This window comes from Poecilia mexicana, unplaced genomic scaffold (assembly GCF_051168715.1).
Source record: "Poecilia mexicana isolate PSO_F unplaced genomic scaffold, ASM5116871v1 scaffold_7, whole genome shotgun sequence".
NCBI classification, from domain to species: domain Eukaryota; kingdom Metazoa; phylum Chordata; class Actinopteri; order Cyprinodontiformes; family Poeciliidae; genus Poecilia; species Poecilia mexicana.
In genome coordinates, this window is record NW_028263376.1 from 26,270,812 (window position 1) to 26,286,202 (window position 15,391).

The 15,391-nt window shown below is 41.4% G+C and overlaps 1 protein-coding gene across 1 annotated transcript; it reads left to right on the plus strand.

Moving 5' to 3' along the window:
• The first annotated feature begins 1,584 nt into the window (after positions 1 to 1,584).
• Positions 1,585 to 14,857, plus strand: LOC106925181 (protein Wnt-2b-A). The gene is made up of 5 exons (XM_014999325.2): positions 1,585 to 2,717; positions 6,209 to 6,429; positions 9,743 to 10,020; positions 11,182 to 11,446; positions 13,457 to 14,857. The coding sequence occupies exons 1-5, from the start codon at positions 2,536 to 2,538 to the stop codon at positions 13,684 to 13,686; spliced, it is 1,176 nt and encodes a 391-aa protein (XP_014854811.1). The 5' UTR covers positions 1,585 to 2,535; the 3' UTR covers positions 13,687 to 14,857.
• The last annotated feature ends 534 nt before the right edge of the window (positions 14,858 to 15,391 follow it).

The window sequence follows — 15,391 nt, forward strand, 5'->3', positions numbered from 1 at the left end:
GTTGGGCTATAAGCAGAAACACTAAAGTCCCTAAGAAGCTTAGCTTTAACACTGGCTTTGGCATAAACACTGAGGCTGTTTTCACAAGCGTTTGAAGACGTAGCACTTCGCAACAGCTTTCCTTAAGTCTAATAGTTTCAATTCCGACAGGGATTTTCCTGATTTGTTTGCTTGTTCATTAGTATTAATGGGGTCACCTGAATCAACTGCGGCGTTCTCCACCCAGGATTAGTTAAAAAAAATTAAATAAAATAAAAATTGTCAGAAAGCAGTGGATTGTGTTTGCTTTAGAACATAATTTCTGACTTTTAGGAGCAGATTGTAATTTCTCAGATGTTGTTGAAGGATGAAAATAATCCCAAATCTGATGATGGCGAGTTCAAAGCTGCTATAAATGGACCAGCAAAAATTGGGCAGAGGGCAAGGATGGTTGTAGGAGGAGAAATTTGTATCTGTGTGTGTGTGTGTGCGTGTGTGTGTGCGTGTGTGTGTGTGTGTGTGTGTGTGTGTGTGTGTGTGTGTGTGTGTGTGGCTGAGCACTCTCAGCATTCTGCCTCACACATATGGTTCATATTTAGGCCATGATGCTGATCCAATGGACAAGTTGGCACGGTTTTCTTGGTTCTTGGTTCTACATTCCCAGCTTTTTTCTCACATTTTAACCTTAGAAGAACTATACAAGGGGCATGAATGCAAGTTCAAGTGGTGTTTAAATACGCATTTGTTTTATAACATACGCCACTGAATGACTGAACTTCTTTTAATATCAATGACATTAGCTCCTAATGTTGCTCTGCTTTGTTTGTCACCCTTGCTGTGATTCTTGCTGTCCGTACCTTGGCATCTCAGCCGTTTTTATGTTCTCACAATTGTTGTGATCTATATATTTTGTTGCTAGAAGCTGAAGCCACAAGAATACACATTTAATTACATTTGTCTCTTTTTAAATGGCTGGTTACATGAGGTAATGATATAAGCATAATGCCTTGCAGAAATTACTTATTTATTTATTTTTTTTTTTTTTTTACATTTTATCAACATAAAACCACAAAATTGAATGTATTTTATTGGATTATGATCTGATAAACCAAAACAATATAGCACATAATGGCAGGGGATCTCTGATTTATTTTACCAACACATCTGAAAATTAGCTCCCTTTAGTAAAGTCCATCTGTCTGTAATTTTAGCTCAGTTTAAGTATATTTGCTCTTTTAAGGCCTCAGAGGTTTTGGAGATAATATTAATGTACAAACAGCATCATAAAGACCGAGGAAAACTAAGACTGCAGCACATTACGCTCTGCACAACATCCCCGTAGCGACACATGGTGGTGGCAGCATCATGCTTTAGAGATGTTTTTGTTCAGCACAGAAGGTGGCAATGCAAAAAGTGAAAAACTGTTAAAGACTGTAAGTCAGGGCTAAAATTACACAACCTTAGCATGAAATATGTTCATGTTTTAGTCCAGACCAGAATCCTTTTGAAACTTTTCTGCCTCCTTCTCTCTGAAGACTTAAAAATGAACATTCACAGAATCTCTCCATCCCACCTGGATGAGGTCGAACCATTATTGCAAAGCACATTGGACATCATTTCAGTCTGTAAACGTGTCAAGCTGCAAGATGCACACACAAGACTTTCTGCTGCAACAGCAAAAATAAATGCATGCCGTGGATTTTTACGCTCACTTTTCTCTGTCCCTTAACAATAACGAGCCTCTATCTGATTCTATGGAATAAAACCCTGATAAAATTCGTCGAAGTCCCAGTGTTTCCATTTATATTGAATGCATTTATATGTTAGTCAACACCTTTTGTGTTATTTAATAATTGCCCTTAATGCATTTTCAGCTCAAGATCGTCACATCAGCAGCGTCATCACTCTTTTAGCTCACCTTTCTCCTTCCGTCCTTTTAAACATCTCGATCTTCGCCAAACCCTGTAACCTCTGCTTCCACCCAATGAGGGAGGGGAGCTGTCCGCGGCGAGCCCTCCCTCATCTTTTTCTCTCTCCTCCTCTCCCCCTCAACTCGGACTCTATCCACCGTGCGCTAATAAAGGAGAGCATCCGACCCAGCGTGGAGTCCCGCAGCAGACTGGGGAGCGGCCACTTCAACTCTGCAAACTTTGACTCCTGTCCTTACTCTCAACGCACTGTCCCAGCTTCTGGTATAAGGACAAAACAGCAGGATCAGACCAAGGGGGGAATTGAGAGCAGGGCCGCAACCGGCTTCGCTTGTGCCCCTCCCGCCCCGCTTCGTCAGGTAAGGCTCCGGGTTGGCAGCCAGAGGTTCTCAGGGGAGGGTCTGGTGCGCACATGGCACCGCGAACGCGCTCCTCCATCTGCTGACAGCCGCACAACACGGGGAATCACACTCTGGATAATGAGGCCTTCCAACTTTTTTAACTCCATAACTCAAAACAAAACTTAACAAGCTCTCACATCTGGAATAAGGATTTATCTCTCCTTCCCCTTCTTTACCGGTGGGGGGGCAAAAAATAAAAAAAATAAAATAAAAAAAAGACAGGAGTCATGCTGGGTTTAAGCAGGATTCTAGGCCTCCGTCCAGCTCGGATTCACCGCGGTGGTTCTCCGGGAGCCGGACTGTCACCCGGGCCTTCTTCGTGTCAGAACCAAGGTGCCAGCTCAAGGATGTACTGTGCGTGTCTGCTGCTGTTGCTGCTCGTCACGCCTCGCGTGGACTCTTCTTGGTGGTGAGTGCGCATCCATCACACAGACCTAGTCTTATCACCCACGCGATTCACTGGAGCCGTTTGTTTTTATTTCCGAGACGGACAGTTAGATAATTTTGTGTATCAAACCCCTAACAGGGATAAATTGCGCTGGAATGAATTTAAATAACCACGTTTTTAATGTTTATACCCAATAAGGGATTATTCAATTTTTTTATGTTTTTGTTGTTGTTGTTATTTGTCGCCATGGCTCCTCAACAAGTAATTTAAAACATAAATACGTTTTAATATATATTTTAAAATCATATAAAATTTTACACTTGGAAGTATTATTTTACAAGTAAATGGAAGCAAAAACACTCGTAGTGTTTTTAAATCATAATTTCGTCAAATTCTTAATGACGTGTCTCCAAAAACAGGAGCCAAGAAACTCGCCGGGGTGTGAAAGAAATTATGAGTTTGTGAATGAGATTCGAGCGTTTTTCGAAGGTGAGCCTGCCCGCTTTTCGTGTCAGTTTGTTGGCCCTGCCGCGTTGAGCAGTAATAATGATTACGATAATAATACCGGCGCTTTGCTTTGCGCGTAATTTATCTCAGCGTCGTTGGCTAAGCTCGCGCTGCTCAGCTGGAGCGGCAAACTCCGGTCATTAATTCACCAGGTAGCAGCCACCTTCTGTATCTGCGTCACACGCAGATGACTTTACCAATGTTAAAGCTCGGACGACGTTACATAAGAGAAGACGTTCGTGTGTGAGAGTAGAGGGAGTGTGTGTGTGTGTGTGTGTGTGTTGGTGTCTGTGCTGGAATGTCTAGTTTGTGTTGATTATGGGAGAAGGCATTGTGGAGGGAACAGGTGTTATTCCTTTTTTATTATTATTATTTTGGGGGATTAGAAGGTCCTCCTGCAGAAAATCCTGTTTCTGCCACCTAAAAAAAATAACATTAGTTAAAAATAAATGATATTTTAGATAACTTTGATTACTTTTTTTTGTCATATAAGTTGAGAGATTGAGTGCAGCTCTTCTATTTTCTTCATTCAGAATGTAAATGTTTCCAGTTAAATAATTATTAACCTACATTTCCTGCAAATTTGAAGACCGCTCCTCTTACAAATTTCTTTTAACAAGTCAATGTATGACTAGTGTGTCAAAACTGTTGTAGGCTTGTATTATCTCAGACTGATAAACTCGAGTAAAACCACAATAACTTCAAGGTGTCTAATGCATCAAAAAGATAAAACATAGATATATTATATAATCTGAATGATTTAAGTTTAAACAGAAAGCTACAATTATTTATAAAGTTGCTTTTTGGGAGGTAATTTGAGTGCCATTTTGCTCTGTTCTGATCCAGAGCAACAAAAGCAAAGCAAGCTGGTTGGCTGTTGTCCTCTAGCTGACCTGCAATCAGACTCCTTATAGAAATTGCTTGATTTGCATCATGGATTACCAATTGTAGTTTCAAGACGGTATTAAATTAGTATGTGTGATGAGTGGTAGTCTTCTGTTTTCATTGCCATGAATGTCTGTTTTTTTTTTCATTACATATTTCCAAATTGACAGCAGACTTATTTCAATCACCTTACAAGCAGTGCACAGCTCCCAGAGAGGGAGGGGCAACGCTCTGTTATTCTGACACTTTGTTTGGCATCAGGATTTTTAACTGTAGAAAAATAAAACTGAAGGTTTTGGTGGTGTTAAAAACTCTGTTGTACATTAGAACCCAGCCATTCCAACTCTGATCTTTTTCTCGAGATCCAGCAATGATAGCTTCATGGCTGATTTCTGAGTTTTGCATAGCTACCAATTTTATCCCATTGGGATTTTTCTTGAAGAGCAACAGCTGCATTCAAAATATTTCTTTCTATGCTTCCTGCTGTGAGCAGTTAACAGTTATTTGTATCAGGTGATGTGACATGCTTTGCTTGAAAGAACAGTCACTGTAAAATGTGGTCTGTAACAGAAAGCATTTAGGGTTTGCATTTTAAGTTATCTTTAGCTTTAGCTTATATTTGAAATTAGCATAGCTATTTTCAAAAGTAAACATCAATGTCAATGTACCTGAAGAACACAGATGCTTAATTTAACGGAATGATCTCCAAAGACTTTTAGCTTTCCAAAGCCAACATAACAGACGTGGAAAACTCAAGAGAATAGAAAAATGTAAGAAAGGCATTAAACATCAGAAAACTCCTTTCAACTTATAAAAAAAGTCCACCATGAAACCAGCAAAACTGCAAAACTTTGAACATGGTTTTGGAGCAAGATGGCAATGCCGCACAATGAAGTCTATCTCTGCTGCTGGGACCTGAACGAACAGCCAAAAAGCCTCTGAATACACGACAGTGCAGAGTAGAAACACTACAGTTTCTTTTTAAGCAACTCCTGATGTCTCAGGGTATTTTAGCAACTCACTTTCTTCCTTTGTGTGGACATCTTCCACACTGAAGAGTGTTGCTGGCACGTGTGCATCACACATGCTCATATTTTGCTGCTCAATGATCAGATGAAAGACTGTATTTTTGAGTTTTACAACAGATTTTCACCTTAAGGGCCCAGACAAGTAGAAAACAAGTAGATTTTAGCCACCAGCCAAATTCTTCACCTTGTGTTTTCCTACTGCCCTGGTATACTCAGAAGTTTTAACACCATGTTATTTTTGACCTTTGGGTAATGATTTACTGTCCACAAACCCTCCTTTCTCTTAGAGAGCTACACTGAGAAAAAATTAGGTGTGAAGCATTTCCTTTGATGGGTGTACAACTCTTCTCCTTCCTCTCTAATCCCACTCAGGGGAGTAGTGAGTCTCTAGAGACTAGCTTCTCCTCAGCCTTATACAAGAGGGCGATAAAGCTACAAGCTCCCTTGCCTTCCCTGATCCATCAACCACCCCCCTACAGCCATAAGTCTGTAAGACGTCTCATGTACAGACATAAAAAGAGTTCACTTGCCCAGAAAGTTCACTTTGGGCAACCTCAACAAAGTGTCTTGGGAAGATACTGTAAAAGTCCGCTTTATTTGGACATTTGACGACCCTTCTGGTTAGGTAAAAGCAATTAAGCAAAAGGCAGAAGAGAATAAAGTGAATAAAGTTTGACAGGGTTATTGGACTCTGCGGACTTAGAGCTCTGATTTGTGACAACGTGATTTCGACTGGGAAATGTTTAAACACACATACACTCACAGGTCTTGTGCAGAGAGGTTAAGTGCTTATTTATTTGGAGAGTGGAGTAAATGGTTTCCACTCCCCTCCTACTCGCAAACCTTAAACTGTTAAGTGTAGTGAACTCTGACTCACAGGGGGCTTGTTTCGGTAGCTTTTCTTCATGCCTCTCTCCTCTTTGCGTCCTCTTGAGAACACACATTCAAGTCGAAACTACATGAAGCAGTCAGCTGTGGGACGCCACCAATCGTCGTGTCCTAACCATTTCATAGTGATATTAGAATTGACGTGGAAGATTACTGATCGCTTAATGCAGCATCTCCAAACTTTATTATTTCTGGCACTCTCAGGTACATCGGGGCTCTGGGAGCTCGCGTAATCTGTGACAACATCCCCGGCCTGGTGAACAAACAGCGGCAGCTCTGCCAGCGCCACCCAGACATCATGCAGGCCATCGGTGAGGGCACCAAGGAGTGGATCAGAGAGTGCCAACACCAGTTCAGACACCATCGGTGGAACTGCAGCACACTGGACCGCGATCACACCGTCTTTGGACGTGTCTTGCTCCGGAGTAAGTCTCTTGAGTGTACAAAAAAAAAAAAAAAAAAAAACTGCTTGGTGAAGCTGAGACCCTTCTTTCTTTGACCCTATATGTTCGCCCTTTTTCTACATCCTCTTGCGTTCTGCAGGCTATGCTAAGTCTGCATGGTGGCCCATTTGTTAGCACAGTTCACATACAGCAAGAAGGCAATGAATTTGAGTCCCAGCTCTTTCCGTTCTGCTTGGTGTTGGAATATTTTTCCAGTGCACGCTCTGTTTTGTTTTCTTCCCCTCACACTCCACAAACATGCAAAGTTAACTGGCTACAATAGTTTCGCTTGGTGAGCTTCACAAGTGTGATTCCCTGTAGACCTTTAAGAGCTAAGTGGCTGTAGCAGATGGATGGATGGATGGATGGATGGATGGATGGATGGATGGATGGATGGATGGATGGATGGATGGATGGATGGATGGATGGATGGATGGATGGATGGATGGATGGATGGATGGATGGATGGATGGATGGATGGATGGCAGAGCTGAGCAGGAGGGTCTGAAGATTCAGCAACAAAGAGTTGATTTCTGCAACCGTATTGTTTCCAAATGATACACCACAACTTAAGAATTTGATGTGTTTTTTAAAATCATCCATTTGTACATGTGCGGAAGAATTGTCGTTTTAAGTGCTCATCACACATATATAGTCTCACAATAGCAGGACCAGGCAGATTCTAGTTGGTTAAGATAAAACTTGAATGTAACTAAAATGACGAATGTAAAAAAAGATAAATAAATAAGGATGAAGGATTAATAGGTTGATTCGTTTTCTCTTCCCTTCACATCGTTTTGTTTTTCTGTAGTTTTTGTCATTCTGCTAACAACCCATGACTTACAGTCAGTTTTTGTAGCTCTGTTATTCCTCAGGGTAGAAAAATTTGGTCATGCGACTCCAATGCATATTATCAACCAACAGGAGGTCAGTCAGTTATTTTATTTCTGTGCGGGTCACAGTTTGCAATGTTTTAAGCAAGTAAGTTGACCCAAATAGGATCAAAGCCACGGTCAATGAAAAATGGTTAACATAAAACCTTTAGCAAAAAAAAGAACAGTTAAATTGAAATATGTTTAAAATTCCTGTATGTTCATAAATATTTATCTTCATAATTCAGTGAAACAGTTACTCATAAAAAAAAAATCCTCTACGTGGCTACAAAACAATTTATTTACAAACACAAAATGAAAGTAGTAAGGCATGGAATTGTCAAAGGCGTGAACAGGCTCTGAATAGATAATCTATTATTCTTTGTTATATCAGAACCATGCATGCAGAAGATTCTGAACAGAGTCAGCATCATTTGGAGTTACCACAGAATACGGGTTGCAAATAGTATTCCTCACAACGATTTGTTTTCCAGCAAGCTCCTTTGCAGCTCTTTAAGATGTTAGATTCAGTCGTAAGAAAAAAAAAAAAAAAAAAAAGAATGTGTCAGTGTCCTTATATCTAGATTTTGACGTCAGTGACTTCCTACAGATTGTTATTGGGCCCGGGCCAACCATCTCAAGCATGTGTGGGGGCCGTCGCAGAACGGCGGAAAGTGAAAGATATGAAGACACTCACCCTGCCTGTAAGGCTGCGTGTGTGCGGCAGGGGGAACGGAGGGGTGAGAGGAATAAACAGTAATGTAGATGTAAATATTTAGAGAGATATTCTCACTGTCAGGCAAAGAGCGCAGTTTTGAAAGATGACCAGCGATGCCCTCGTCACTGCTCTCCCACATGCATCCCGTCTGCATCCTCTGCCCCCAACTCCTCACCTCGGAGAGTAAACGGGACACTTTGGCGAATATACAGTACGAGCGGTTTGCTCGCTGCAGACTACACTACGATGTTGGCTTAGTGCTTGTGTGCTCTTTCCTTTTGTTTTTCTTAAAAAAGTTAACAAATACTTACATTTTTTAGGCTTTTAAAAATACAGAACATAAGTTTAAAAGACAAAAAAAAACACCAAGTGAAGTGAAGGACACACACACACACACACACACACAGATCGACAAATTGCACACTTGGTCAGATGTTCAAAGATGCAAAATATATTTTTGGTATGCAGCCAGTGTAAACAGCTGTATAGGGTAGAATATAGGCTCATGAGGCCCCCAAAAATCAAAACCTTATCTGGTTTGAACTGGAGATTTTAGATAAGAAGATGACAGATAGGACAAAAATTCAGCTGAGACACATTGCAAGTCAACAACGTTTAAAATGAAGGTTTAAACCCTCGGGAGCTGAATGTGTTTTGGAAGTGACATGCAAATCTATTTATTACACGTCTGTATATGATAAAATTACATGAACCCCTGAGAGCAGTGCTAAGGAAATGGGTTGCCTGAATAAAAAAAAAAAAAAAAGAATTCATCATTCATAAATTCCTGTGTAAATATTAGGTGTTGATTTCTCTTCACTGCACACGAATAGCTTCCAAGCGGGACAAGAGGAAACGCTCTGTGCTCGCAGCGTGTCAGGACGTGTTTGCATGAAAATTCAACGTGATTTTAAAACAAACAGCTGAAAATTCAGATATTATTTTTGTCATGTTCCAAATTACTGGCACTGGGCCACAAAATTTCAAAATTTGCTCGTGTGTACGCGATAAACTGAATGGACAAACTTTTCTTAAACGTTGTAACCTGCTGTAGTCAACAGAGAAAAACTCGCGGCCTTATCTAGGGACTGGAGTTTTTCTGTCATTGTAGAAACCAGCTTTAAACGCGTTCTTATTGTGTTTCAGTTTAAGAGAGTAAAGGTTAACTTTGATCCCTTTTGCTATGTTTTAGGCCACTTTGCTCACAGAGACACTGCAAAAAGCAACCGTGACCGATCACATCATAAAAATGTCCTTTTGTATTTGGCCGCACGATGCATGAGTCATGTCCTGGGGAGCCGGCAAAGAACAGATGAGCGGTGCAATGGTAGATAATGTTCTCATGACATCACCCTGGTGCTGATAAATGGGGTATCACTGTGTCTGTATTTAAACAATTTATGTGAGCAGGGGAGAGCCCCACAGCGAGGATTATTTCCATGATAATATTTAAACAGAGCTGCTCTTCACTCCACATCGGGGCTGATTTACTCTGTCAGCTGCACCTTCATGTCCTCATGGCTCACAACCAGGTCTTGTCAAGGCACCGTGTGCATCTCTGGAAGTGTAGCATGTGCCGCTCCGCTGTTGTTTTTTTGTTTTTTTTTTGTTCATTAAGGATTTATTGCATGCTGCGAGTGAGTGACCGCGCCACCTGTACTCAGCTGTACTCAGAAACTTCTACATTTGTATCCTTCCCTCTCAGGCAGTCGTGAAGCAGCTTTCGTCTACGCCATCTCCTCGGCGGGAGTCGTGTATGCGCTGACCCGTGCCTGCAGCCAGGGGGAGCTGAAGCTGTGTAACTGCGACCCCCTCCGGCGGGGGCGAGCTAACGACGGGAAAGGAGATTTTGACTGGGGCGGATGCAGCGATAACGTCAACTACGGGATCAAATTTGCCAAAACCTTCATCGATGCCAAAGAGCGACCCATCCGGGACGGCCGGGCACTCATGAACCTCCACAACAACCGCTGCGGCCGAACAGTGAGTGGATGATTTCCATATGAAAGTCATTTGATTTTGATGGTTTAAATAAAACGACTCAATACTAAATAAGTAAAATGTTGATAACTGCTACTTACTTTGGGCACTTTTGTCTCATGTACCATATTATTTACGCACAAATGTACACCAGAAGCTTTAATTAAAATAAAAATATTTTGTATTTATTGAAAATTTTCAGATAAATATGGGCAAGAGACTGGATTTCTTAAACGTTTAAACATTGTTTTATTTTCTTTTTTCTTTTGCAACGCTGTACACAAATTAAATCAGAAATAAACAAAACATTAAGCGTCTTTAGCTTCAGCATTGATATGTTTTTTGTTTGGTACATATGAGATGCTTATATATATATATATATATATATATATATATATATATATATATATATATATATTTCAATGTGCATGTCCATCTTGTTCTTGAACTTCGATCAGCAGGGATGCGTTCCTGAAACGGCATCTCAGTCTTTGGTTTTAAATCATCAGACTTTACTTTCATTGAACGTAAAAGATCTGTTCATCTTGATTAATATACATATGAATTACACCGGCAATGTTACAAAACACCAGTGCTGTTGAACTCAAATTTATAATAAATATAAGCAGCTGAAGGCTAGTGCTTATTTTTACCTGTTTATGGCTTCACACGCACAGGTGAGTCTAAATCAAGTCCAGCCTTTGAGCTCTACCAAAACGCACCTTGCAGCTCTCTCCTCTCCTCTCTCCAACAGAACTGAATCAAATGGCTCGTCAGCAGATTTTAGGTCTGCAGAGGCCTGATAACGACCCATTAATTTGATTCATTTGGTTATTAAAAATCCTTGCTCAAATGCTTCTTAATTTTCTAGCTTGCTGCCTTATTTATACGCCTAGGATCAAGCTTTTATTTCGAGGACAAGCATCTGCAGTGAAATTTAACTCTGCGTGCTGTAGCTGGCGTTACACGCAATCTTAAAGCTCTACTCAAAATCGGAGCATATTATTAATTTTTTTTTTTTTTTTTACAACATAGAAGACAGATGAAAGTCAGCAATGAAGAGGAAAATAATTATAGACGGCCTTAAACATTTTGCAAGACATTAAATCAAATGCGATACCGATCGAAACAAACACTAATGAAACGCCAAACTTCTTCGCGCAGGCGGTGAAGCGCTTCATGAACATGGAGTGTAAATGTCACGGCGTGAGCGGCTCCTGCACGCTGCGGACCTGCTGGATGGCCCTGTCGGACTTCAGGAAGACGGGCGACTACCTGCGGAGGAAGTACAACGGGGCCGTGGAGGTGATCATGAATCAGGACGGGACAGGCTTCACTGTGGCCAACAAAGCCTTCAGGAAGGCCACCAAGAATGATCTGGTGTACTTTGAGAACTCTCCGGATTATTGCCTCCAAGACAAAGCAGCAGGTAGGACTGCGGAGGCGAGGAGGGGGTGGAAGACAGAGGGGCTGTTTCTCGTGGATGTTGATGGATTGCCCAGGCTCTCTTATGTTTTAGAGGTGCTATTTATGTGTTTTGTGTATGCTCATGCATGACTAGTGTGTTTTGTGGTCATGAATGTCAGTGTGCGGGTGTATGCGTGTGTGCGTGTGTGTGTGTGTGTGTGTGTGTGTGTGTGTGTGTGTGTGTGTGTGTGTGTGTAATAGTAGTCAGATAACACAGCAGGCCTCCCCTGTGATGTTGGTGGAAGCTAATATCCTTGTACCCTGAGGACATGGTTGTTCTGTGACCACCTGACCTCTGTCAGTCTGTCAATTCTCTCTCTCACACACACATGCGCACACACACACACACACACGCACACACACAACCTTGTGGTGAGGAGACGTCTTGATTCCTCTTTAAACAATGAACCTGATCATACACGACTGTTTCAAACTGACCGGGTGATGGATGAAGAACGGTTGGACAGTATTTGACGACGTTACGTTGAAGCTTTTTCCAGCTTTTCCATGCACTCTCTCATCTTGTCTCCCTGCCTCTCTGTCCCTTCATCCACCCTCCCCCTGTCATTCTCACCTTCTCAGTGGAATCCACAGCCTAGGGACACAAGCAGCTAATTAAAAAAAAAAAAAAAGAAAGAAAGAAAAAAAAAGTCACTTCTCTGTGTCTGTCACAGTCTTTCTCCCTCTCTGTCTGTCTGAGCTAAGCGTAGCTTGAGGGCAGAGTGGGCCTCCGAGTGTGAGAGCCTGTCTGTCTGTCACGCTCCACTGTCCATTTAACCCTCACACACACACACAGAGGTGCTTCAAAGGGAGCAGTGGCTTGGGAAAGGCAGTGTAACTACAGGCCGCTCTACCAACACCGCATAGTTGTGTGTGTGGGTCTGTTGTTGTACAGGCCGCTTGTTGTGATAGGTAGCAGTTCAAACAGGGAGCTTCTCACACCAAACATGAGAGCTAATCTCTGTGGGGATGACATCCACATAAGACATGGACAATGTGCCGCTGCGCTGAGTGGTAGCCTGGCTGCTAAGCGCTACGAGGCATTCATCGCCGCTGACGAGCGTTTTAAATTGATTTGGCATCATAACAGCACATACTGAAACTCAAAGCACCTAAACGCCGTCAGATTCACTCGCTTTACCAGAAATGTAAAAGTTTCAGCTGTGTTGTTCTACTGCTTTTAGCTGCTCTCAGTTAGTGACATTTTTTTTTTTTTTTTTTTTTTTTTTTGCGGTTTATATCTTTTTCTAGACTAAGATAAGCTGTCTAAATCCGATTGAGAGCCTTTACTCTTTGTTATGGAAGCGTCAGTAAACTGCTTGGTCTGTATTAGATATTGCAAATAGGTAATACTTTACGTTCTTATTCATGTGATTCTTAAAAGGGTGATTCTTAAATTCTCTCAAGTCAGACTAATGGATTCTCCCAGGATTTCTGCAATATGAAGGTCATCACCTTCGCAGCAAAGACTGATAAGATCTGGGTCAACAGAACTAAGAAAAAGGAGAAGGGAAAATTTAGCGGCTAAGGATCAAAAAGAGTAGCAGATCTGGGAATTGCAGTGTGAGAAATAGCAGTAAAACTTTGGTGTGTCCTGATGAACATTCAAAAAGAAGACAGTGCCTGGCAAAACTTTTACTGCTTTGCATCTAAATATAGTCAAATGCAGACATAACTTGAACTTGTAGGGACATAAAGATTTGCAGCTGTTACTCCAAGAAAAGGTGGTTCTACAACGTATCGAATCGGGAAGCTACATACATAATTACGGCACACTTTTCAGTTTTTTTTATCTGTAGAAGGAATGCTTCACAATTATGCACTGCTTTGGTTCGACCATGCACACAAGTTCCTGATAAAATTCATTGAAGTTTGTGACAAAATGTGAAATTTTTTGATATTTTCCCAAGGCACTGTGTGTCTTCATTTCTTTAGGAAGACAGATAAGTAAACTCTCAAACTCTCTGCGCAGGTTCTCTGGGCACCGCTGGACGGGTCTGCAACAAGACATCGCGTGGCACCGACGGCTGTGAGGTCATGTGCTGCGGGAGAGGCTACGACACCACCCGAGTCATGCAAATCACAAAGTGCGAGTGCAAGTTCAAATGGTGCTGCGCGGTGGAGTGCAAGGACTGCGAGGAGGCCGTGGACATACACACGTGCAAGGCCCCTAAGCGAGCAGAGTGGTTGGACAAGACCTGAGGCCGCGCTGCTCCTCTGTTCCCGTCAAACGCAGCCCCACCCGACACCCCTTCGCAGGACATCATGTAGAAAAAAAGTGGCATTCTGGAAATGTCTGTCCAAAAGTGCTATGCATCTCCGCCCCGACCTTGTCTCCTCATTGCATGGCTTTTTTTTTTCTTTCTGTTTTTTTTTTTATTATTATTATTTGTTGTTTTTTACTTGTTTGTGAAAGCACTAAGACTCCATTATCCATCGTAATGAGTCAACACATATTAGCTCCTGTTTGTGAATGTCTGTGTGATTAAACCTGCTGGGATCAGATGTCAGTGATAACAACTTGGCTTCAAACACAGATTCGGCCCAGACGACCTGCTTCTGGTGTGTGGTACTGCTACTTTTCAAATGGTCTGCTGCTTTCATGATTCTTCAAAGACAGATGTTACTTGAGACTCGAAACATATCCAGTATTGTTAATGGCATCATATCATATATTCACATAACTTTGCTTTGTTTATGTTTGTTTGTTTTGTTTTGGGATACGGGGGGGAGGGTAATGAGGATTATCTTTTGGGATAAAAACAAAACAAAAAGCATACTTGGTTGGACTGTGGACAGTACCTTGGAAAGTGCAATTCAAGATGTCTAAACATGGCAACACGTTGCCGGACAAGCGTCCAGGAAGAGGACTGCTAGAGGAAAAGGAGATGGACAACCAGAGGAATTTTAAAATAATGGACAAATGCATCACTGGAGCATAGAGTGACACTGTGTAGAAAGGACAGACAAAAAGGAGGAAAATGAAAAACAAAAACTGTTTATAGTGGATTATTTAAATTGTAAAGTGTTGTTTCATTCCTCATCTGTTGATGAGACTGCACTACATTGGCTGATGCAAGGAGAGAGAAGAGCACTTGCATTACTGTGATTATACAGTGAGTTTTAGTCTTTTTGTGTGTGTGTGTGTGTGTGTGTGTGTCTGTGTGCGCGTGCGCGCGCGTGCGTGTGCGTGTGTATGTGTGATTAGAAAAACCTGCTGCTGAGAAGAAGACAAAGAAACCGAGGCGTTTATGGGTCACACATCAACCACGTCACCCACAGATTTCACCTTTCTGCTCTTGAGCTTGCTTGTATAACATTTTGTATTACGCTCTATCTAAACAGATGTTCATATAAAATATATGGTGAATTAGTTGTTGCTGCTTGGTTTTGTTTTTGTCCAGTCACATATATCAAATAATGGGCAAATGATGGCAAATCAGTCCTGATGAGACCAAAACAAAGAGCAATTATATATTTGTAATTTTTCATTGCTGTCACATAAAATGTGAAAGAAGTACTAATATTACAAACTGCAGTATTATGCGACTATTTTAAACTTTAAACAAAGTCTTATTGTTTTCCAAATCTGACTCCAAGGTACCGGGCTTTCTGTTTACAGTGGTATTGATCATAGTTTTTCCCAGCCTGACTGAGTTTTCGGCCTCGTAATGAGCTAAGGGTCAAAGAAACTCATCCACCATTAGTTTATTAATATATTGTGTTCCAGATTTTCAGCTAGCAGTCCGTAAAGAACTATTTAACTGGGTACTGAACAGTGTATGGTAAACATTTTATTTCTTATTCTCCGTCATAAAGCTGCGTATCTGTTTCTTTACTACGGGGATAAGCAGTTATTTGTAAATAATTTTGCTTCCATAGAAAATGTGCCATACATCATTCGATG

Bases quoted from the DNA above. Each gene is read 5' to 3' on its own strand.
- LOC106925181 (XM_014999325.2), top strand. From the start codon at position 2,536: ATGCTGGGTTTAAGCAGGATTCTAGGCCTCCGTCCAGCTCGGATTCAC. The intron at 2,718-6,208 runs GTGAGTGCGCAT...TGGCACTCTCAG, and splicing joins CGCGTGGACTCTTCTTGGTG to GTACATCGGGGCTCTGGGAG. The intron at 10,021-11,181 runs GTGAGTGGATGA...TTCTTCGCGCAG, and splicing joins ACAACCGCTGCGGCCGAACA to GCGGTGAAGCGCTTCATGAA.